Raw genomic sequence first — 22,938 nt, 5'->3', positions numbered from 1 at the left:
ATTACAGGCAGCGTTGGGGTCTGGAGATTCATCCTCCTCTGATCTGCGTCTCACCGCTGGTTGAAAGATGTATTTTCTCTCCTCCCGCTTTTGATGCCAGGAATAAATGAGTCACTGGTTGTTTGGATTTCTGGAGGCATGCTTGCCTTGCATAGTCTCATCCTTCCCGAGTGGTGTATGTGGGGTTAGTAATGTTTCACTGCATGTGATCCCCACGTCAACATCACGTAGAGATTGGCTCAACTCTTACAAATCTTTATTGAGAGAATAACAAAAACCGATTTAAAATGTTTGTTTTTTTTGTCAATTATTGAATACCCTGGATCCTTGTGGTTTGTTATCCCCATCTTACCTTCATGTACAAATCTAACTCAAGGGTACTATTTACTTTTGACAATACATTATGTCTGAACAGTTGAATGCATCTGTGTTTTTTGTATTAGATCATGGATGGCCCCGGGGACAACGACCCAGACTTGGTCCACGCCTCCCATCCTCGCTTCTGTGAGTCCGTCAAGACAGGCGGCCCTGCCTACACAGCCCTCTTCTCCCGCGTGTTCCAAAACAAGACCTTCCACGTCTACAAGCTGAAGAAGGGCAAGAAGAGAGCCAAGGCAGACAGAGAGCCGGTGGCCATGGAGGATAAAACCCAGTAATAAGACCCTGGGTTACCCCATAAACAACGCCCCACCCACCCATATCCAGCCCGCCGCCCAGTCTCCGACTCAGCCTCCTGCTCCCTGCCAAGTCGATAACCTGATGACTGCTCTCAGCTCTATGGTCTACCCGACTTCATCTGGAACCACGGCTGCACTCTCCCACCCGCCGCCCTCCCTCCTTCCATCCCTCCGTGCGCCACGGCAGCCCGAGGCAGGTAATCACGTCCGGCTGACACGGCGCTGATTTGAGCAGCGTCTGATTGCGGCGGGCGAGCAGATGAGCACATGCATATCAAACCAGGGCTTTGTGTCAGGAAGCTCATGTTTAAACAGGAGAGGAGGGATGACGGCGCATCACAACAACATTCACGGCTCCCTCTCGCTTTCACCCAGACTAAAGGCAGAGCAGAGAAGAAAGAGGAGAGGGACCTTTGAGAGGGGGCTGATTGAAAGCTAGAGCAGCGTGGGTAATTATTGCGAAGGCCAGTCTGGTCCTCTTTGGTGGCCGGGTCTGCAGCCTGACTGCACAGCCGCACCCTGTGCCATTTTCCTTCATTTTTATTTTAAAAACCGTGCCATGTCTCGTCTCCACTTGTTAATGAGGACTCCTTCTTTCGATACTCTCTCACAAGGTTCTGCATACGTTGTCAGTTGCGGTGCATCAAGGGGAAGTGGCATTCTCATTGTAATGCATAACAGTCATACCACTGTGAAGAGGATTTGCTTGTTCATTCCGTTGCATTGAAATTGGATGTTTAATTTAGTTGGCTGACAATTTTTTTTATGAGGGAGAAGTCATTCCATTATGTTTTCCTAATAAGTTTTTTTTTATTTTACCTTTATTTTACTAGGCAAGTCAGTTAAGAACAAATTCTTATTTTCAATGACGGCCTAGGAACAGTGGGTTAACTGCCTGTTCAGGGGCAGAACGACAGATTTGTACCTTGTCAGCTCGGGGATTTGAACTTGCAACCTTCCAGTTACTAGTCCAATGCTCTAACCACTAGGCTACCCTGCCGCCCCATATGTGCATACTAATGTAATGTTGAGCATTAACATAGTTCATTTTCATATTTATTAATAATTCAGTTTAGATGCATTGGTCATTTAAAGCAACAGTATTTTAATGGAAATTAAATGAGAACATTTTTATTAACTGTGTGTATTCCCTCAACTCAACACCCCAGAATCATACAGTATTCTGTAGAAGGACTGCATTGTGGGTAAACCATGACCACTGGTCAATGTTGAATTAGGTGAATGGTTGACATATTCATGGTCACTGGTCTATAGCTAACATACAAATCCAAGTATTTCGATTTTTTTTTCACATGTTGGTGCATTACAACATGTTGGTGCATTACATCATGGGATTGAAATAGATTTGTAATTTTCTGTCATTGATTTACTTTTTTTATACCGATTTTAATACAAAATTAAATAACTAAAATATAGTTGTTGCACAACTATTCACCCCCCTTTGTTTAGGCAAGCCTAAATTAGTTCAGGAGTAACATTTGCTTAACAAATCACTTAAGTTACATGGACTCACTCTGTATGAAATAATAGTAGTTGACGTGATTTTTAATGACTACCCCTTCCTTTGTCCCCCCCCTATGTACAACATCTGTAAGGTCCCTCAGTCAAGTATTGAATTTCAAGCACCGATTCAACTACAAAGACCAGAGGGGTGTACTAGAAAGCAAGCTACAGTAGATCTACTTAGGGTTTTCTAGAGCTAGCCAGCTTCAGTTACTTTCCCATTCCAGCTCAGGCTTCCATCCGACCTACGATGGGGGATATTGCACGTCCGTCTGCCGCTAACTCGAGCAGGCTTGTAACTGCGTTTGTATGTCGCACGTGGCTAGTCAAAACACCAGACTTTTCATTGAGACTGCGTTTGTATGTCGCACGTGGCTAGTCAAAACGCCAGACTTTTCATTGAGACTGCGTTTGTATGTCGCACGTGGCTAGTCAAAACGCCAGACTTTTCATTGAGACTGCGTTTGTATGTCGCACGTGGCTAGTCAAAACACCAGACTTTTCATTGGGACTGCGTTTGTATGTCGCACGTGGCTAGTCAAAACACCAGACTTTTCATTGAGACTGCGTTTGTATGTCGCACGTGGCTAGTCAAAACACCAGACTTTTCATTGGGACAATTCTGAAACATCAATCCATGGGAAAGTCAGTGCCACATTTTCATTTGTGCCAAAATAAAATTGAAAGAAAAGTTATCTAGCAAATTCAGCAGGCTTTCGTGTGAAATAGACTTTTAGAAGTGCTGTCTGTATTTTATTACTTGGGTGTGGTTATTAACACACAAATACCTTTTCCCCCACTCCTATTGATAAAATAATTGTATTAAGCCATAAATGTTTTACTGTGCGTGAAGTTTCAAATGCATTTGTCATTACTGCATTTGTAATGTAATAGGTATTTTAATATGGTCACACTTTATTTGGATAGTCCAGATAGCCCCATCTGTAGATGGTCATACTGTCAATATGCTATCAAGGTCATACTATCTGTTGTTAAGCAACTGTGGTTACGGTTTGGTTTATGCTATGGTTAGGGTTAAGTTTCAAATGCATTTGTCATTACTACATTTGTAATGTAATAGGTATTTTAATATGGTCACACTTTATTTGGATAGTCCAGATAGCCCCATCTGTAGATGCTCTACAGATGGTCATACTGTCAATATGCTATCAAGGTCATACTATCTGTTGTTAAGCAACTGTGGTTACGGTTTGGTTTATGCTATGGTTAGGGTTATGTTACGGTTAGGGTAAGGGATAGGGCTAGGGTTAGTAGATAGTTTAAATGTTACAGCTGCTCTACAGACACCCCCCCTCCCATTTTTTTTATTTTTTTTATTTTTTAAATAATCCAAAACTATAGTAATACTGCAACAACAAAAATACATGTCAAAGGAATACACTTTCTGGCCTAAATGCAAAGCCTTATGTTTGAGGCAAATTCAACACAACGCATCACTGAGTAACTGTACAGTATCCTTATTTGCATCATGTTATGGGTATGCTTGAGACTGGGGAGTTTTTCAGGATAAAAATAAATAGTATGGAGCTAAGCACACGCAAAATCCTAGAGGACAACCTGCTTCAGTCTGCTTTACACCAGATGCTGGGAGAGGAATTCACCTTTCAGCAGGACAATAACCTACAGTTGTGGACAAAAGTTTTAAGAATGACAAATATAGATTTTCACAAAGTCTACTGCCTCAATGTCTTTAGATATTTTTGTGATATTTTTTATTTATTGTGGAATACTGAAGTATGATTCCAAGCATTTCATAATTCTCAAAGGCTTTTATTGACAATTCCATGAAGTTGATGCAAAGAGTCAGTGTTGACCCTTCTTTTTCAAGACCTCTGAAATCCACCCTGGCATGCTATCAATTAACTTCTGGGCCACATCCTGACTGATGGCAGCCCATTCTTGTATAATCAATGCTTGGAATTTGTGGGGTTTTATTTGTCCAACCGCCTCTTGAGGATTGACCACAAGTTCTCAATGGAATTAAGGTCTGGGGAGTTTCCTGGCCATGGACCCAAAATATCAATGTTTTGTTCCCCGAGCCATTTAGTTATCACTTTTGCCTTATGGAAAGGGGCTCCATCATGCTGGAAAAGCATTGTTCGTAACCAAACTGTTCCTGGATGGTTGGGAGAAGTTGCTCTCTGAGGATGTGTTGGTACCATTCTTTATTCATGGCTGTGTTCTGAATCAAAATTGTGAGTGAGCCCACTCCCTTGGCTGAGAAGCAACCCCACTCAGGATGCTTTACTGTTGGCATGACACAGGACGGATGGTAGCGCTCACCTTGTCTTCTCCGGACAAGTTTTTTTCCAGATGCCCCAAACAATCAGAAAGGGGATTCATCAGAGAAAATGACTTTACCCCAGTCCTCAGCAGTCCAATCCCTGTACCTTTTGCAGAATATCAGTCTGTCCCTGATGTTGTTCCCGGAGAGAAGTGGCTTCTTCGCTGCCCTTCTTGACACCAGGCCATCTTCCAAAAGTCTTCGCCTCACTGTGCGTGCAGAAGCACTCACACCTGCCTGCTGCCATTCCTGAGCAAGCTCTGTACTGGTGGTGCCCCTATCCCGCAGCTGAATCAACTTTAGGAGACGGTCCTGGTGCTTGCTGGACTTTCTTGGGTGCCCTGAAGCCTTCTTCACAACAATTGAACCGCTCTCCTTAAAGTTCTTGATGGTGATCTGATAAATGGTTGATTTAGGTGCAATCTTACTGGCAGCAATATCCTTGCCTGTGAAGCCCTTTTTGTGCAAGGCAATGATGACGGCACGTGTTTCCTTGCAGGTGACCACAGTTGACAGAGGAAGAGCAATGATTCCAAGCACCACCCTCCTTTTGAAGCTTCTAGTCTGTTATTCGAACTCAATCAGCATGGCAGAGTAATCTCCAGCCTTGTCCTCATCAACACTCACACCTGTGTTAACGAGATAATCACTGACATGATGTCAGCTGGTCCTTTTGTGGCAGGGCTGAAATGCAGTGGAAATGTTTTTTTGGGGGGGGGATTCAGTTCATTTGCATGGCAAAGAGGGACTTTGCAATTAATTGCAATTCATCTGATCATTCTTCATAACATTCTGGAGTATATGCAAATTGCCATCATACAAACTGAGGAAGCAGACTTTGTGAAAATGAATGTCTCATTCTCAAAACTTTTGGCCACGACTGTACAACGCAAGGCCAAATCTACACTGGAGTTGTTTACCAAGAAGATAGTAAATGTTCTTGAGTGGCCAAGTTAGTTTTGCCTTATATCTGCTTGAAAATCTATGGCAAGACTTGAAAATGGCTGTCTAGCCATAATCCCCAACACCTTGACAGAGCTTAATGACTTTAGAAAAGAATAGAGGACAAAAATCCAGGTGTGCAATGCTCTTAGAGACTTACCCCAAGAAGACTAATTGCTGCCAAAGGTGTTTCAAACATGTATTGACCCAGGTGGGTGAATACTTATCTAATCAAGATCAATTAATGTTTTATTTTCCATTCATCTAAAAAATATATATATATTATTACACTTTGACATTACAGTATTTTGTGTAGACAAAAATGTAATCCATTTGAATCCCGCTTTGTAACACAATAACATTTGAAGAAATCCAAGGGGGGTGAATACTTATGATAGGCACTGTAGTCTAAATCCTGATGTAAACCAATTCAGACTTAACAGGGTAATGTCAAATGATTCAATACTGTAAATGGTTAATGTGTGTTATTTTATTGCATATTGGCAATATAGACTGCATCATGTTGTTGTTTAAAGATTTAACAACTCGAGAATGAAAGTGCCTTCAACATTGTCTATTTAATCTCTGTGTTGATGTAAAATGTGTCTAGTGTTATTGAACCTAACAGTTGCTTGCAGTGCTGAAAAATGAAATTCTAAATGGTATACATGTCATTTTCATAGTTGTATTTTGCATGATTTAAGCTTTGTCAAAACTTGAAACTTTACAGAGGAAAATCTTACAGGGGGGGGGGGGTTACATATCAAATAGGCATCATTTTGGGGATTGAATGCATATTGTTTACATGAATGTTTCCAATATTCTGTCGACCGCATCAGATTTTGTACCATCTGACAAGCATTCCAAGTCATGATGACAATTTTCTATGGGCCAGTCTTCTTCATTACTTAACACTGTGTTTAATCTAGAAGACGCCCCTCTGCTATTCTGGTGCTTGTGATATTTCCTCTCCTATTGTTCTGTGTCTGTCTGTTCACCCAGTAAATGGGTTGGTCCTGTTTGACGTGCCTGTGGAGAAATTGCACTAGTTGGTGTGGCATATCATGTTTTATGTTGTTTCATCTTCCTTGTGAATGCAGTTTACCATTGATCAGTGTTCCATGTTCTTATCGAAAGGGACTTTGTTTCCTCTGTTGCTTTGTATAAAACATGTTTTTTTTCTCTTCACATTTGGTATTCTGCTGTCATTTTTTCATTCTTTTGATGTTCACACCAAAAAATTAATTGCAAGAGAATAAATGCAATGATGGAGATACCAAGTCCAAAAACAAGAACTTGCTTGAGGCTTTCACTTTCTTTTCTTGTCCTGTATACCATAAACCAGGGATCATCAACTAGATTCTGCCGCGGGCCGATGAAAATAAATGAATAATAACAATCATTTTCTTGAGTGGATGGTCGGGGGTATGGAACATAATGACAAATTTAACCGCAAGAAGCCCAAACAGATATATTTCAAACCTTGCTTACATTTGTATACGACCACAGACTATATCATGTGTGGGAATAGTTCATTAAAATAATTTGGAGACGATTTCCTGGTGTTTTTTACTTTCTTTTTTTTTTATGTCCAACAATGAAACTTCAACAACATCTAAAAAAAATTTGCTCAGATAACTTGGGCCGCAAAAATAAAACCACACGCGGGCCAAATTCGGGCCGACAGTTGGGGAACACTGCCATAAACTCACATCATGCTGTATGCAAACAATCAGGAAAATCACTGATTCAAATAAATGAATCTTTATTGAGAAAAAAGATTGATGCAAATACAAAACACCAAGATATCTATATTCAAAGCTGGTCATGATAATGATAAAAAAAGACAAGTTCACTTTTTTTCTTAAAGAAGCAGTACGTGATCCATAGTTCTTCCATTGACACATTTAAAAAAGCAATGACTTCATTTATCTCTCTATATACAAATGAGGTAAAAACATAAAATTCCACAATATGTCTGTATCCATTAGACAATGTTGAAGCCATTTATGATACAAATTAAAGTATAATCTCTCTCTCCCCAACCCAGAGAGAAATCCTGTGAATCCCAAACACAATCTTCACATTTTAATCATTATTATTTTTACTAGCTCCTCTATAAGCCAAGTTCCTGGCCAACCGTGCTCGGAAGATGAATCAGAACTCCATCCCTTGAGGAGCTTTTGTTGTCTATAAAAAAGCATTGCATTGTGGCAGCGTTCCGTTCCCTCACCTCCCCATCCTATTTTAAACTCACGTTGTGGCTGTCTTCAGAAAATTGGCACGTTTGAAATCCGTAATCAGAAATGTCGACTTCTCAATCGACTTTTAAAACTCCCATGATCCTTTGGTTTACAGCATGACAGCGCCGCCATCAACTCCCATTAGGATTAGTGTTCTGATGTGTTTTAACACACTCCTACCCTTTACTGTTGTGCTGTCACGCTCAACATGCAGCATCTCTGCAGTGGAGAAATGGAAACTAAATCAAAATAATGAGAAGGGTGTGCTGACGCCACCTCGAAATACATGAAATACAACGTTGGCGTTTAGTCTATCGCAGAGGGAGGTTACGTTTCTTTTTTATTTATTCCATTTGCTGTGCAACAAACCATTTCCAAAACCCTTTCCCGTCCCCTTCTCTACTCCCCATGGAGCTTCACAGCTCCTCACACAAGCACATTTAACTCAGAGTCCCGGAGGTGCTTTGAACGAGCACAAACTCTCCCTCCTTTCCACTCTTCCTCCCTTCTGCATTATACGGCTAATTTCACCTCCACGCTGCACTCCTCTCTCAAAGCAGAGGTGAACAACACAAATGCAGTGAACGCTGGCTTCTGAAGGGTTTTTTAGTGTGGGCAGATTGGTCCTGGTTTATATGATAGGGGGGAACTGTTTGTGGGGGTAAGTGCATCATCCTCCAGCTTTGGGGAAGATAAATAGCTGAACCCCCCTTGGTGAGATCCTTAGTGTGACTACCCATGTAGCTGGATCATTTCCCTTCCAACACTAACTGCTGGGCCTCATACTGTTTACAGTGAAAGCTCCCGCCACCTCTTAAACACAACTGGTAAACACTCCCTTTCAGACAAATATCAGTGAATACAGTGAGCTCTGTCTGCCTCCACAGCACCATGGCAACAACAGCGAAGGTCAGAGGGTGTCCACTGTCCATTCTATAGGAGGCTTCGGGGTGCCACCCTCTCTGCACTTTCTTTCACCTTGGACCCCCATTCACGACGAATTAGTCATTTTGTATTCATATCATGGTCTTCAGCTGCAATGGTGGTGATCAGAATGTTTGGTATTCCTGAGAAAGAAGGTTAAAGCTGAGAAACAGAAAAGGCCCTTTCCTCAGCTCCTCTGTCCTTTCCTTTTCTTCTCTGTGGCTTGATTTCTGAGCTCTCTCCCTCCGGTGAATATAAATGAATAGAGGGGAGAGTGAAGTGAATAGAAAATCAAATCAAGTAAGGAGAAGTTTAGGATATGACTCACGAGCACAACTGTAACTGTTGACTGCACACCCAGCAAAGTGATTTTTTTTTTGAAAGAGAGCCCACTGGAAGGCCACAGAAAAAAATATTCCTGTATCAAATGTCTAAGCAGTTTTTAAAACACTGATGTATCACAGACATAGAGAACGGAATACGGTATATCAAGGTCCAAGAGGTGCCAGGCAATCCTCGCAATTCATTTCACTGACAAATATAATAACATTTTCACCCGAATCATTGTCAACCGCAAGTCACTACAATAGGTGTGTGTGCCATGCTCGGTAAGTGCCATAATTAATCTGTCCGTGTCATTGATTGGCAGCTCCCATTATCCAGTGAACCGTGAGTCTCAGCTATAGGCCCGGTTAGGTTTAACGTCAGTCCCAGCCTCAGCCTCGCTCTAGGCCCGTTTAGAGGGAAAAACCCTGTGGAGAATAAGTCACTCTCAGAGAGGAGAGAGGCCAAGCTCTCCAGCAGTCTCTCTCTCCTTCCCGAACTTCTCTCTCTCCTCCTATGCTTCCAATTAGTTTCCTGTAGCTCTGTAGTTTCCTGCTGTTTGGTGGTCTCTGCAATACAGTAGCTTGGTCTGTCTCCCTCAGCGTTTAGAGGTCACTGGCCTCGGTCTTCTCGTAGAGGGCTTTGAGTTTCTCAAAACGTGGGCCCCAATCCTTCAGGGAGTCTTGGCCCTTAGCCGTGTCCTCCTCCAGCCCGGCTGAGCTGAAGGAGCTGAGGGACCCGGCCAGCGAGCCTCCCCCCTCCGTGGAGAACACCTGCAGGGAGTCGAAGGGGGCCGTCTCTGGAGCCTGGTCAGCATCCCGGATGATCTCACACAGGTAGCGGGCCAGGTCCTGGCTGGAGAAGGACAGGCTCTTTCTGGCCAGCAGGAGGGGCCTGCTCTGGCCCTGGGCGGGGGTCCTGGTGGGCGGCACGTCCCTCCGCAGGGTGGTGGTAAAGGAGGAGAGGGCGGTGTTGGCGCCCAACCTGCTAAGAGTGTCCTGGGGCTGGGGATGTTGGTGCTGGGTGTGGTGATGTTGGTGGATGGCCCTGGAGCGGCTGTACTGGACAGACTGGGCAGGACTGGGCTGGAGAGACTTCTGTAGCTCGGCCATATCATAGGCATTCTACACACACACAGACACACACACACACACAGAGGGAGAGAGGATGGAATGTCAAAATAGAATGGAAAGGAGGAACAAATGGACAGATGGAGCAATAGAGAGTATTTCCGAATGTTATTACGATCCCCATTAGCTGTTGCCAAGGCAGCAGCTACTCTACCTGGGACTCAAACAGAAGTAAAACATCATAGAGCAGGATGGTGAGAGTGAGGAGGAGGGAAAAAAGAGTATAGCAGAGCTTCCTCGGCGGTATCCCTTTTTCCCCGTATGCTCTACCTGTCTACGTTTACAATCTGTCTTCATTTCCTCCCTTAGAGAGCAAAATCCAGATTCATTCTCTGCTAGTGGAGAGGTGACAGATCGTATTAGCCGAATACACCAAGTCATCTGAGAGAACGAGAAGGGGGCGAGGGGAGTGTTTTCACTTCAACAGAGCACAGGGAAACATTGGACGAGGGCTGGAGAACATCCATTTTTTTTAATATAACACACAATCACTTCAACGCTCATTTGATTCCGGCGAGACTGATTCACCCTCTTTACCACGGCAGTGCTTCACTCTGGAGAGATGGAAGCCCGGGCCCTGGAGAAAAGGAGGATGGAGGAAAGTGGAGGAGTAAATGACACACGCGTGGGTGTGCTCCGTAATGGATTACCTGATGAGAAAAGTGTGCAAAGCCTGTGTGCTGCTGCAGCGTTCACGTCTAAAGATCCACCAGAGGACCTAAAGTATTGTGGCATCACCAAGCATCTGATAATCACATTATGTCTAATTGTGTGTAAGGAGATTGTGAACATACAAACACTCCACTGGTTGCTTTCTAGTTGGAGTAGGAGGTGAACCAGAAGGAGAAGGTGTTACAATGGCATGGTGGGGAAGAGGAGCGTGCTTGAGCAAGTGTACTACCCATAATGCCTTGCCTGTAATCCAAACGGAATTATTTCACTTCACAGATTCAGTCTGGGACTGTCTTCATTGAAACTGTTTGTGACAAGGGACCAAAAGGCACATTATCCCATTGTGTGAAGGGGATAAGAGCGTCTGCTAAATGACTTAAATGTAAATGTAAATGTGTTAGCTCTTACCTGGTCCTCCTCTCCTCCTCCTTCCTCATCGTAGTTGAGCACGTTCTCTCTGATGTCCTCCCAGCCGTCATGGTGAGCTGACACGTGGTAAACGCCCTCCTTTAGGCCCTTGTAACTGCGCCAGCGGGTGTACAGGAAGATGCCCAGCAGCAGCACTAGGGGGCACCGGAGAGCACAGAAGGAGGAAGAGACAGACGCACACAGAGAGAGAGAGAGAAAGTTCCTGGTTCAGTTTGATTAGAAGTGACTGCGTGAACCGTTTCCACTGCGTTGATTTGACATTGCATTATCAGCATGACGGCTGGTGCTGAGAGGCCTGACAGGCAGACTGCTGACGGACTGCTATGACGGCTAGCAAATAAGGGCTCTCTTTGCAGAGTGGCAAGTGGTACTCTCAAAATCAATCCTCCCCTATAGACTGCTGTGACCTTTAGAGTATATTATGTACCCATACAGTACTTCTCCACAAATCTCTCTATCCTGTACCCCTCCCTCCCCCTTCCATCACACCTTATCTGACTCAACTTCTCTGCTTTGATCATTCCTCAGATTTCCTCCTCCCCTCCTGCATATCTCTCTCTCTCTCTCTCTCTCTCTCTCTCTCTCTCTCTCTCTCTGCCTGTCATTTCAGTTTGTTCAAATTCCTTTTTGATATCCCTCTCTCCATCTCAATTGCCCTTATTTGTTTTTGGTTCTATCTGTTGATTGTTGCGTGCTCACCTAGCAGTAGTTTGATAAGGTGTCACTTAGCAAGGGGACCAGGGTGACAGGCTGAGACGGATTGAATTTAAATCTCCCAATTATCAGGGCAATCTCTGAGTGAACTCTCACTCGACAGAAGTTAGGTACCGGTGTACCCAACCAGAAACAAGCTGCAACACCGGCAATTTATTTTATATATCAATTTACGAAGACAATGTTCACCCTCCTCGCACACGTGTCACAAGAAAATCAAGTCGCTTTTTAGAGGGCTTTGTAGCGCTGGGTCTATTGCACGGGAATATGCAATCCCATGCCTGTCTGTTTCTCTATCTATTGCAACATTACTGAAATGTTGCAATTGTCTTAAGACGAGAAATGCTCATCTAGGTGAGAGTGAGGTGTTAAAGAAAGTCTCCGAGATTGACACGCAATGCTGTTCTAGTTGTGTGTTCTGAAGGCCGCCGTCTCTAACTCCAAAACACAGTGTTTGTGTATGACTGTCTGTCATCACTTGGATTGAGAGTGTTGTGTGATTAAGAAAAAGGTTACTCTGAAGTTAGGTTCAGGTCAGAGCTCATAGAGACTTCCTTATTGGGTTGTGTGTCTTCAAAGGCCCTCTCCGATTGAGAGATGTGTGCCTGTTCTCTGCAGGAGCTGAACTGTTGCTCTGATTACCAAGCAGAGGAGGTCTGAGTGGCGGGCTAGCTGCAGTCTGCCTCCGAGCCATTTTTTTTCCCTCTCATCTCTTCTCCTCCTCTCCTCTCTTCTCCTCTTGTATCAGAACCCTAACAAAGCCTGTACTATCGATTGCATCACCCAACTAGCGACCTCACACAAGCTTGTCCATAACCCCTAAGATAGACAACATGCATCCCAACGTCTAACACACACCACAGTCTATACCAGGCTATGAAATATCACAAAAAATGTTTTTTATTGTTTCTACCACACTCATGAAAATGTAATATAGACACTGGCATGTGCATCAAGTTGTGTCCTGAGATGCACTCATTTGGAATAAAAAAATATATAAAAAAGTTATATCACTGAAGAATGTTTGTTTGTTTTTCTGCACCACTTGGGGTCTTTTTGAGTGGAAAAAAGTTGTAATTTACTAGTCATGAAATACCTAATTATAAGACAAGTGTATAATTCAACCAAGAGAAAAGCATACTGTTTTGCATACCCTATGGCAAAATACTGAAACAGTTATATTTCTGATTTCAGCACAAATCCATATTGTGTAATGATAGCTAGATTCTTTATGCACGAGAACAGTATATAGTGTAGACTTTTCTCATCTCAGACCCATATGAACGTGGAGAGAGGAAGAAACGCCTGCTTTCCCTCTCTCCCCTGTTACACCATAGTGAGAGCATCCCCGTAGTGAGAGCATGGCGAGATGAGAATCTCTAAATAAATCAATCCTAGTCAATAATGAGCAGGCTCAAGGCCATCAAACTATAATGCTGTTTACTGCAGCGAGCCTAGCAAAGCCTGCTCTCGCTCCCTCCACTCCTCAATCTATCACTCAGTGTGTGTCTTTCCATTTCTCTCTTCCTTTCTCTCGTTCAATCCCTTGTACCTCTAATCCCTTTCGCTGTCTTTCGGTGTCTGTGTACCTCTCCCTCCCTGCCACCCCTTCCTTCTCTGTCATTCGCTCTCACTGAAATTTCTGTCCTCTCTCATTGACTCTCTCTCTCTCTGCTCCACTTTTTGCTCATCTCATACCTCTATTGGTTCCAGGTTATCATTCATTGGCTAAATGGTTTGTCATATAACCCTCATTCCATCCCTAGCAAAGAGACAGCTGAGGCTCCAAACCCACAGTGTTGACTCCATAGGATAACCCTTTCGGGTTCCAGATAGAACCCTTTTTGGTTCCAAGTACAACCCTTTTGGGCTCCATGTAGAACTCTCTGTGGAAACGGTTCTACATGGAAGCCAGGAGGGTTCTACCTTGAACCAAAAGGGCTCTTCAAAGGGTTTTCCTGTGGGGACAGCCAAATACACTTTTTTCTAAGAGACACACAGTCCAGAGACACATTTAAAAGGCTCCAGCCAACATCACCGTATAACAGCTGTGGCATTTATGCCTGTCACCGTGGAAACTAATCCGGATACAGGAAGGACAATAAAGAGGAGACATAAAAGAGGTATATTTGTATTCCTCTCTCTCTGACTGAGACTACTTTTTCAATCCCACCTCACAACAGACTCAGACTTTAGGATGAAAAGCTAAACTAATCTGGAACCGAGTGCAGGACTGAAGGGATTTGGCCGAGCCTACACTGCACACACGAATACATACACACACACACAGGGAAGTCCGACTGACTTCCCTGTCTCTCTCTCTGTGTGTGTGTGTGTGTGTGTGTGTGTGTGTGTGTGTGTGTGTGTGTGTGTGTGTGTGTGTGTGTGTGTGTGTGTGTGTGTGTGTGTGTGTGTGTGTGTGGGCGCGCGCGCCAGTTATCCAGAATATCAGTCAACACCTTGAAATAGTGGAGAACCAAGCTGTTCCATTCCTTTCAACCATGAGTTTTCAGTGTGTCGCCTCACTTGCCAGATTTACAGTCTCTTAGAACCTGTTGTTACACACACACAGCTGGTAGACAACACTCTGTCCCAGTGTAGTTAGAAACATTCTCTCTGTATCCCTATAGCTTAATGATGGATAATTGATGTTGTATCTTGCTAGAGATCAATACTTTTCACAATTAGTCAATAACAGGTTTACTGTGAATTATTGGACAAACAATATAGATTATGCAGACATCAATCAACAAGCAGTTTCAGTAGCAAAGTAGGAAGAAGACAACATAAGTATTACTGATTTAAAAAGACAAAGAAACCTTCAGAACAAAGGTTGAATCAGAACAATGGGAATGATAGAGAAAGACGAGGATATGAGTATGGAAAACAAATTATGAAGACAAACGGGTTTTGAGAATAGTGTTTTATTATAAATGTGATTCAAATATCTTATGGCACAGAGCTTTACATAGTGACAAAAGGATGCTTGTAACTCAATTCAAAGGTACATGAAATAGTATCGCACTACTCTAACGTTCGTCCAACATATTTATATATTCATTAAAAGAATGTGATTCTATACACCATACACAGGTAGGAATTTGACAAGTATGGGGACATTTTGAGGAGAGCAGTGTAACGATGTGCGCTGAGAGTCGGGAAGCAAGTTCAGGGAGTGAGTGTTTTAATCAAATAAATAAAATGCCACATCAAACCAAAAAAACACAAACAACGCACAGACTTAACACTGGAACAGAAACAATAGCGCCTGGGGAAGGAACCAAAGGGAGTGACATGTATAGGGCAGGTAAATCAAGGAGGTGATGGAGTCCAGGTGAGTGTCATAATGCGCTGATGGTAACGAGGGTGACAGGTGTGCGCCATAACGAGCAGGCTGGTGAGAGAGAGCACACGTGACAAGCAGATTCAACTGCGTCACAACAGCATTTGAGCTATTTGGTCGTGGCAGAAACAGGACCACTTGTTGGTTCACTGATTTCAGCCCTGTCCTCTAAAAAAATAAAAGATCCTCGCACTGACTTAACCATTTGGGGATGCCGCTGAGTAAAATACACTCTCACAAACAAATGTTTAGAAATGTCTCACTAAGTGATTCAGGTAGCAGTTGGTGATGTGTCTTGCTATACCATTTCATTCAATAAAATGAATTGAGAAGTACATCAATCTCTCTATTTCAGATAAGACGCCGTGTGCATTGTATTGCGTGGATTGTATTGTGTGGATTGTATTGCGTGGATTGTATTGTGTGGATTGTATTGTGTGGATTGTATTGCGTGGATTGTATTGTGTGGATTGTATTGTGTGGATTGTATTGTGTGGATTGTATTGCGTGGATTGTATTGCGTGGATTGTATTGTGTGGATTGTATTGTGTGGATTGTAATTGTGTGGATTGTATTGTGTGGATTGTATTGTGTGGATTGTATTGTGTGGATTGTATTGTGTGGATTGTATTGTGTGGATTGTATTGTGTGGATTGTATTGTGTGGATTGTATTGTGTGGATTGTATTGTGTGGATTGTATTGTGTGGATTGTATTGTGTGGATTGTATTGTGGATTGTATTGTGTGCATTGTATTGTGTGGATTGTATTGTGTGTGCATTGTATTGTGTGGATTGTATTGTGTGGATTGTATTGTGTGCATTGTATTGTGTGGATTGTATTGTGTGCATTGTATTGTGTGGATTGTATTGTGTGGATTGTATTGTGTGCATTGTATTGTGTGGATTGTATTGTGTGGATTGTATTGTGTGGATTGTATTGTGTGCATTGTATTGTGTGGATTGTATTGTGTGGATTGTATTGTGTGGATTGTAATTGTGTGGATTGTATTGTGTGGATTGTATTGTGTGGATTGTATTGTGTGCATTGTATTGTGTGGATTGTATTGTGTGCATTGTATTGTGTGGATTGTATTGTGTGGATTGTATTGTGTGGATTGTATTGTGTGCATTGTATTGTGTGGATTGTATTGTGTGGATTGTATTGTGTGGATTGTATTGTGTGCATTGTATTGTGTTGATTGTATTGTGTGGATTGTATTGTGTGGATTGTATTGTGTGGATTGTATTGTGTGGATTGTAATTGTGTGGATTGTATTGTGTGGATTGTATTGTGTGGATTGTATTGTGTGCATTGTATTGTGTGGATTGTATTGTGTGGATTGTATTGTGTGGATTGTATTGTGTGGATTGTATTGTGTGCATTGTATTGTGTGGATTGTATTGTGTGGATTGTATTGTGTGGATTGTATTGTGTGCATTGTATTGTGTTGATTGTATTGTGTGGATTGTATTGTGTGGATTGTATTGTGTGGATTGTATTGTGTGCATTGTATTGTGTGGATTGTATTGTGTGGATTGTATTGTGTGGATTGTATTGTGTGCATTGTATTGTGTGGATTGTATTGTGTGGATTGTATTGTGTGGATTGTATTGTGTGCATTGTATTGTGTGGATTGTATTGTGTGCATTGTATTGTGTGGATTGTATTGTGTGGATTGTATTGTGTGGATTGTATTGTGTGCATTGTATTGTGTTGATTGTATTGTGTGGATTGTATTGTGTGGATTGTATTGTGTGGATTGTATTGTGTGGATTGTATTGTGTGCATTGTATTGTGTGGATTGTATTGTGTGGATTGTATGTGTATTGTGTGGATTGTATTGTGTGGATTGTATGTGTATTGTGTGGATTGTATTGTGTGGATTGTATTGTGTGGATTGATGTGTGGATTGTGGATTGTGTGGATTGTATTGTGTGGATTGTGGATTGTGTGGATTGTATTGTGTGATTGCATTGTATTGTGTGGATTGTATTGTGTGGATTGTATTGTGTGCATTGTATTGTGTGGATTGTAATTGTGTGGATTGTATTGTGTGGATTGTATTGTGTGGATTGTATTGTGTGCATTGTATTGTGTGGATTGTATTGTGTGGATTGTATTGTGTGGATTGTATTGTGTGGATTGTATTGTGTGGATTGTAATTGTGTGGATTGTATTGTGTGCATTGTATTGTGTGGATTGTATTGTGTGGATTGTACTGTGTGCATTGTATTGTGTGGATTGTATTGTGTGGATTGTATTGTGTGCATTGTATTGTGTGGATTGTATTGTGTGGATTGTATTGTGTGCATTGTATTGTGTGGATTGCCATGCACATTGTGTTTCTAGTATAGTGATTCGAGGTGCAATCTGGTTACATTCACCATTAATAGGATGATGTGTGTGAGGCCGCTCCATCTCTCCCTGACTCTCTGACTCACTGTGTTTTTATAAGGAGCCCTGGCGTGAGGACAGGAAGCAGTAAGACACTGCTCGTCAATTCACTTCCACATCAGCAACCCTGAGTGTTTCCACGGATACGCAATCACCAAACAGAGCCTGGCACCACGCGGCCCAAGCAGTCCAGCTCCATGGGTAGCTAGGCTCTTCTCACGGATGGAGAGGTTAGGCCGGCAACCACAGCATGTTACCCAATCAGCTACCCCTACTATGTAGTCAAACAGGGATTTATTCTGTACATTCCACCACGTAGGGGGTTCGTTCTGTAAATTCCTACTTCTGTACACTGTGGACACCTGTGCCTTTTGCATTTGTCTCTTATCATTGAGGTCACTGGACAACCTTGAAACATCTGCAGACTAACCGACCCTACTCATACAGTAGATGACGTCATTATACTGTAATCGTTGATCGTGCCCATGACGAGCCCTCTGGCACAGTGGTGTAAAAGCCAGAGCATCCTGTAGTCATAGGTTCGAGCCCGCTGGGTGGCTAAGGGGCATACTGAGACATACAACAAACATAGCCAGAGGAGAGGCTGCAAGTCTGCAAAAAAACAAGGCATTATTGGCTATTCAAATTGTGGGGGGAAAAACACAAATATCAGGAGGTACAGTATCTGGAGAGATGTCCACTCTGCCCCTCAATATAAGGCACCTTGGCAGCACACACCCGGCACACTACACCTGCTATTTTCTCTGTGGCTCTATGGGCCTAAATTGGTCCTTTAGGGCTACACACTGATCATTGATCTAACAAGCAAGACCTAAAAGCTGGACCCTTTAACTGAGCCTAACACCACCCTCCTACAAAACACCCACACACTGCAGTCAAAAGGCACAGCTTATTCCCAACAAAAATATTTGAGCTTTTAGTCTATGACAGCAAAACTGAACATTGGGGAATTTTCACAGGTTCAATTTTTCCCTCTCCACTATAGTTCTGGCAAGCTTTACTGAGACCTGCTTTTCGGACAAGAGGAGTAGGCCTCTTGCTACTTCCTCACAGCTGTACAGTAGCTAGCTGAGAACGCGTGAGAGAAGGGAGAGGTTCCTTCACCATCCAACGGAGGAGAGAGGTGGGTGAGAGGAGGAATTGGAGTGGGTGAGGAGGTGGAGGCGTATAGCGTTCGCGTCATGCCATAAACCTATTAGCCGTTAAGAAAAGGAAGCCTCAGAATGAGATGCTTTTTGTTCGGCTTAATGTCAAGAGACCCAGAGCCCTTTACACTCCCAGTTATTGAACTGCTTGGATTGACTCCAAACAAACTGTATTGAATGCAGCTGGGAAGAAAACCTCTCTCTTGATACTTACGTTTCTGTGCGTGGAATGCTTGGCCAATTGAAATTCTATCCAAAGCCCTAGTGCATTGATCTCACTTTCTTTGGGCTTCGGGTAAACAGCACATTGTGCGCCTACAAATCAAGTAATGAACACTTAAAAAGCAACAGTGGCTGTGGATGATCAAGGTCATGTTGCCTTTAAAATTAAGCAAAGGTACGAGAGGGGAAATGATCATTTCGAGCTTAGCAATCGTTTTTTAGGTCTGTTTGGAGCGACGGCTGAAGCTGAATGTCCAATGAGGGTAGAGGGGAGGACAGTGGGAGACAGCCAGCACAACTGATCTAGTGACTGACTACGACTGGCTAACACTAGATTGACCAAAAGGTACGTATCAAGGTGGACTACTGAGTACTGGTCAAAAGGTCAAAAGAGACGCATTTGCATTGCCTGTTATAACTAGAGTATAAGCTGGACCTTGCTACCATAGCACGGTCCATTACGCTGCCCACACACTGTCACTGTATGACTCAGGCAATTTCTACTAGACCTGTCAATGGACTTACAGCACAGTACTCTACTTCAGCTGATAGAACGATAGGGGAGATGGTCGTGAAAAGAGGTTGAACGGGATGGGGAGAAGAGCAAAAAAGGGAAGGCTTTGATGTCCAGTGTTACCATGGAGATGACACAGACAGGCAGACAGACAGACAGAGGGGTGGCAGGCGGACAGACAGACAGACAGACAGACAGACAGACAGACAGGCAGACACAGACAGACAGACGGACAGACGGACAGACGAACAGACAGACAGACGGACAGACGGGCAGGCAAATGGGCAGGCAGGTGGGGCGGTCAGTCACCAGAGCCAGAGCAGGCAGTAGTTGGTATAGCTACCTAGCAGAGCCATGAAGCAGATGCAAATGGCGAACAGGGAGCTGAAGCTCAGGCCCACGTCGTCTCGGTAGATGGCCAGCGCCACCTCGCAGTGGCGCCCCCGGTAGCCCTCGGGGCAGTGGCACGTGAACTTGGAGGGCGACTGTGCCACGCAGGTGCCCCGGTGGCACGGCCGACTGGCACACAGGGTGTAGACGCAGAACTTTACAGTACCGTTCACCTTCACCATGTGGCCAGGGGGACATCTAAAAACAAAAGATGGAGGGAGGAGTGAGAGGAGACAAAGAGAGAGATAAAACAGAGGTTAGATCTCTCCTTTCTGATTTCCTGCTTCTATTTTGGTCCTCTGCTGTGTTCTGAGGATTACACAGTGCGTTGGTCAAAATCAATATATCTCAATGAAATAGTTACTCATGATTTAGACTCTTTTCCATGTTACCTGCATCTTGCTTCTCCTTCTGTGAAAACAAATGTTACGGTGTGGTTGCTCTGTGATTCAGATACGCCCAGACACAGAGACACACATCGGCGTACACACGTATGATGTGAAACCAGTTGGACTCCTGCAGAACTCACACAGAGCATTAAACCAGGCTGACTCCTGCAGAACTCACACAGAGCATTAAACCAGGCTGACTCCTGCAGAACTCACACAGAGCATTAAACCAGGCTGACTCCTGCAGAACTCTCACAGAGCATTAAACCAGGCTGACTCCTGCAGAACTCACACAGAGCATTAAACCAGGCTGACTCCTGCAGAACTCACACAGAGCATTAAACCAGGCTGACTCCTGCAGAACTCACACAGAGCATTAAACCAGGCTGACTCCTGCAGAACTCACACAGAGCATTAAACCAGGCTGACGAGCAGCAGTGACGATGAGCAGCCTGCAGGCTGTTGAAAAACAACACATCCCTGTGTCTTTCGACAGCCTCTTAAAACCACCACCATTTCCAGGATCAGAGAGAGGAGCTAGAACAGAGCCTGAGTCAAATAGCTGCCCACACACTGCCTGTCAACATTTGACTCAGGCATGTTTACAGCCAGCCCCGCAGGACTGAGGTGTATCAAAGGGCCAGTTTTTTTCCAGGCCCCCTGCACTGTGCCTCTGACTGATGGGGGATGAGGGGATGTTTGTCGAAGATTAAAGAGAGGATGAGCCACTGGCTTCGGAGGCTGTAGTCCTTGAAGAAGACCGAGAGGGCCTCGGTGTGTTTGCATAAGCTATATAGAGAGAGATTTGATAATTGTGTTCGATTGTGCGTACCTGCACTCATGGACTCTCCAGAGGTCAACGCAGGTGAAGGGGGGACTACACTGGTTCCTCTTGCAGGAGTCGGAGGAGCAGCCCACAGAGAGCCCCTGGGAGCTGACCACAGAGATCCCGTCTCTGGACTGGCCATCCAGAGGTACGTATCGACCGTTCAGCCTCAGGTCCCGCATGCAACCTTAAGCGAGAGGAGAGGACAGAATGATAATCAAGCACACACACACACACACACACACACACACATCCACACACACACCACTTACTTTCTTTGCCATGGTCTGACGCGCTGACACACTAGTCTTTCAGGGAAAAGGCTTTTAAAGTCCATTTAATAAACACGCACACTGTCTGTTTCTGCCTGAGGCAAAGTTGGCTGACCACCCTTGTATTTGCACATTCTACTGTCTCTCTCCCTGCATGTCACATGCCATATCCACAGCACTGCAGAGCACTGCACTGCACACTCTCATAGCCGCCTCACACTTTATCCATCTCATACCAACCTCCCCTAGGGCAGCCATCATCCCCTAACTCTAAAGATGCATTTGTGTGAATGATTTATTCACCAGTCATACGAATAATTTATAATCAGCAATACAATACTTTGTAATCTCACTAAAAAGCGGATTATGAATTGATAAAGCCCCTAATTCTGGCTGCACTTTAGAATGCTCTGTTCTCCATCTGTCACTAACTGTCTGCCTCGCACGCCCAGCCTAGCCCTTTCCCATCATTGCCCCATTCCCTGCAGTCTTCTCACCCTGGAAGCTCTTGTTGGAGCCTGAGGAGAAGGCGTTTCCCAGCATCACCACTGTTGGGTCGGTGATGATCTCTCGGCTCCGGCCTGGAGCCGCGCTGGCCTCCCGTCTGCCCCCGCCTCCATCCAGACGCAGGGTCAGCTCGTTGTCGTGTCGATCCAGGTAGACCTCGTGCCACTCACCATTGTCCAGGCGATAGGAGGGCAGTGTCAGGTTGTAGTCTCCGTCTCCCAGGTTATAGAAGACAGCCAGTAGGCCCTGGTAGATCTGGAGGAGAGGAGAGAGTTATAGAAAACAGACAGTAGGTCCTGGTAGATCTGGAGGAGAGGAGAGAGTTATAGCAGTAGGACAGTAGGTCCTGGTAGATCTGGAGGAGAGGAGAGAGTTATAGAAAACAGACAGTAGGTCCTGGTAGATCTGGAGGAGAGGAGAGAGTTATAGAAGACAGCCAGTAGGCCCTGGTAGATCTGGAGGTGAGGAGAGAGTTATAGAAGACAGACAGTAGGTCCTGGTAGATCTGGAGGAGAGGAGAGAGTTATAGAAGACGGCCAGTAGGTCCTGGTAGATCTGGAGGAGAGGAGAGAGTTATAGAAGACAGACAGTAGGCCCTGGTAGATCTGGAGGTGAGGAGAGAGTTATAGAAGACAGACAGTAGGCCCTGGTAGATCTGGAGGAGAGGAGAGAGTTATAGAAAACAGACAGTAGGTCCTGGTAGATCTGGAGGAGAGGAGAGAGCGTTATAGCAGTAGGACAGTAGGTCCTTAGTAGATCTGAAGGAGAAGGGGAGAGGAGAGGGTAGAGGGGTTATTGACTTCAGACTACTGCTGGCATAGAATCACAAGAGAGTCAATACTTTTCATCATTGAAGATTCCAGAGACCCCTCTTAATCCTGTTAAGGCTCGGGACAATACTGCCCCCTTTGGATGAATTGCGTGCCCATAGTAAACTGAAAAAAAATCTGTCCAAAATTGCTAATATATGCATATAATAATAATTATTGGATAGAAAACACTCTAAAGCTTCTAAAACCGTTTGAATTA

At 44.0% G+C, this 22,938-nt stretch overlaps 2 protein-coding genes across 2 annotated transcripts in view; one reads left to right on the top strand and one right to left on the bottom strand.

The window, feature by feature from the left end:
* Positions 1-6,743, top strand: part of LOC115112108 (protein C-mannosyl-transferase DPY19L3-like) — a 39,345-nt gene extending 32,602 nt beyond the window's left edge. The window contains exon 19 of the mRNA XM_029638910.2: positions 444-6,743. Coding sequence (XP_029494770.1) covers positions 444-656 — 213 coding nt within the window. The 3' untranslated portion in view covers positions 657-6,743. The remainder of the gene's footprint in view (positions 1-443) is intronic.
* Positions 6,744-7,196: 453 nt separating this feature from the next.
* Positions 7,197-22,938, bottom strand: part of LOC115112107 (neural-cadherin-like) — a 218,643-nt gene continuing 202,901 nt past the window's right edge. Inside the window, 5 exon segments of the mRNA XM_065011153.1 lie at positions 7,197-10,063; positions 11,150-11,304; positions 19,869-20,113; positions 21,137-21,317; positions 21,900-22,164. Of these exon segments, the coding sequence (XP_064867225.1) occupies positions 9,545-10,063; positions 11,150-11,304; positions 19,869-20,113; positions 21,137-21,317; positions 21,900-22,164 (1,365 nt within the window). The 3' untranslated portion in view covers positions 7,197-9,544.

The sequence above is a fragment of the Oncorhynchus nerka genome, linkage group LG27, assembly GCF_034236695.1.
Source record: "Oncorhynchus nerka isolate Pitt River linkage group LG27, Oner_Uvic_2.0, whole genome shotgun sequence".
In the NCBI taxonomy this organism is placed as follows: domain Eukaryota; kingdom Metazoa; phylum Chordata; class Actinopteri; order Salmoniformes; family Salmonidae; genus Oncorhynchus; species Oncorhynchus nerka.
Note: the sequence above shows the minus strand (reverse complement) of the source record. Positions and strands in the feature narration are given on the sequence as shown.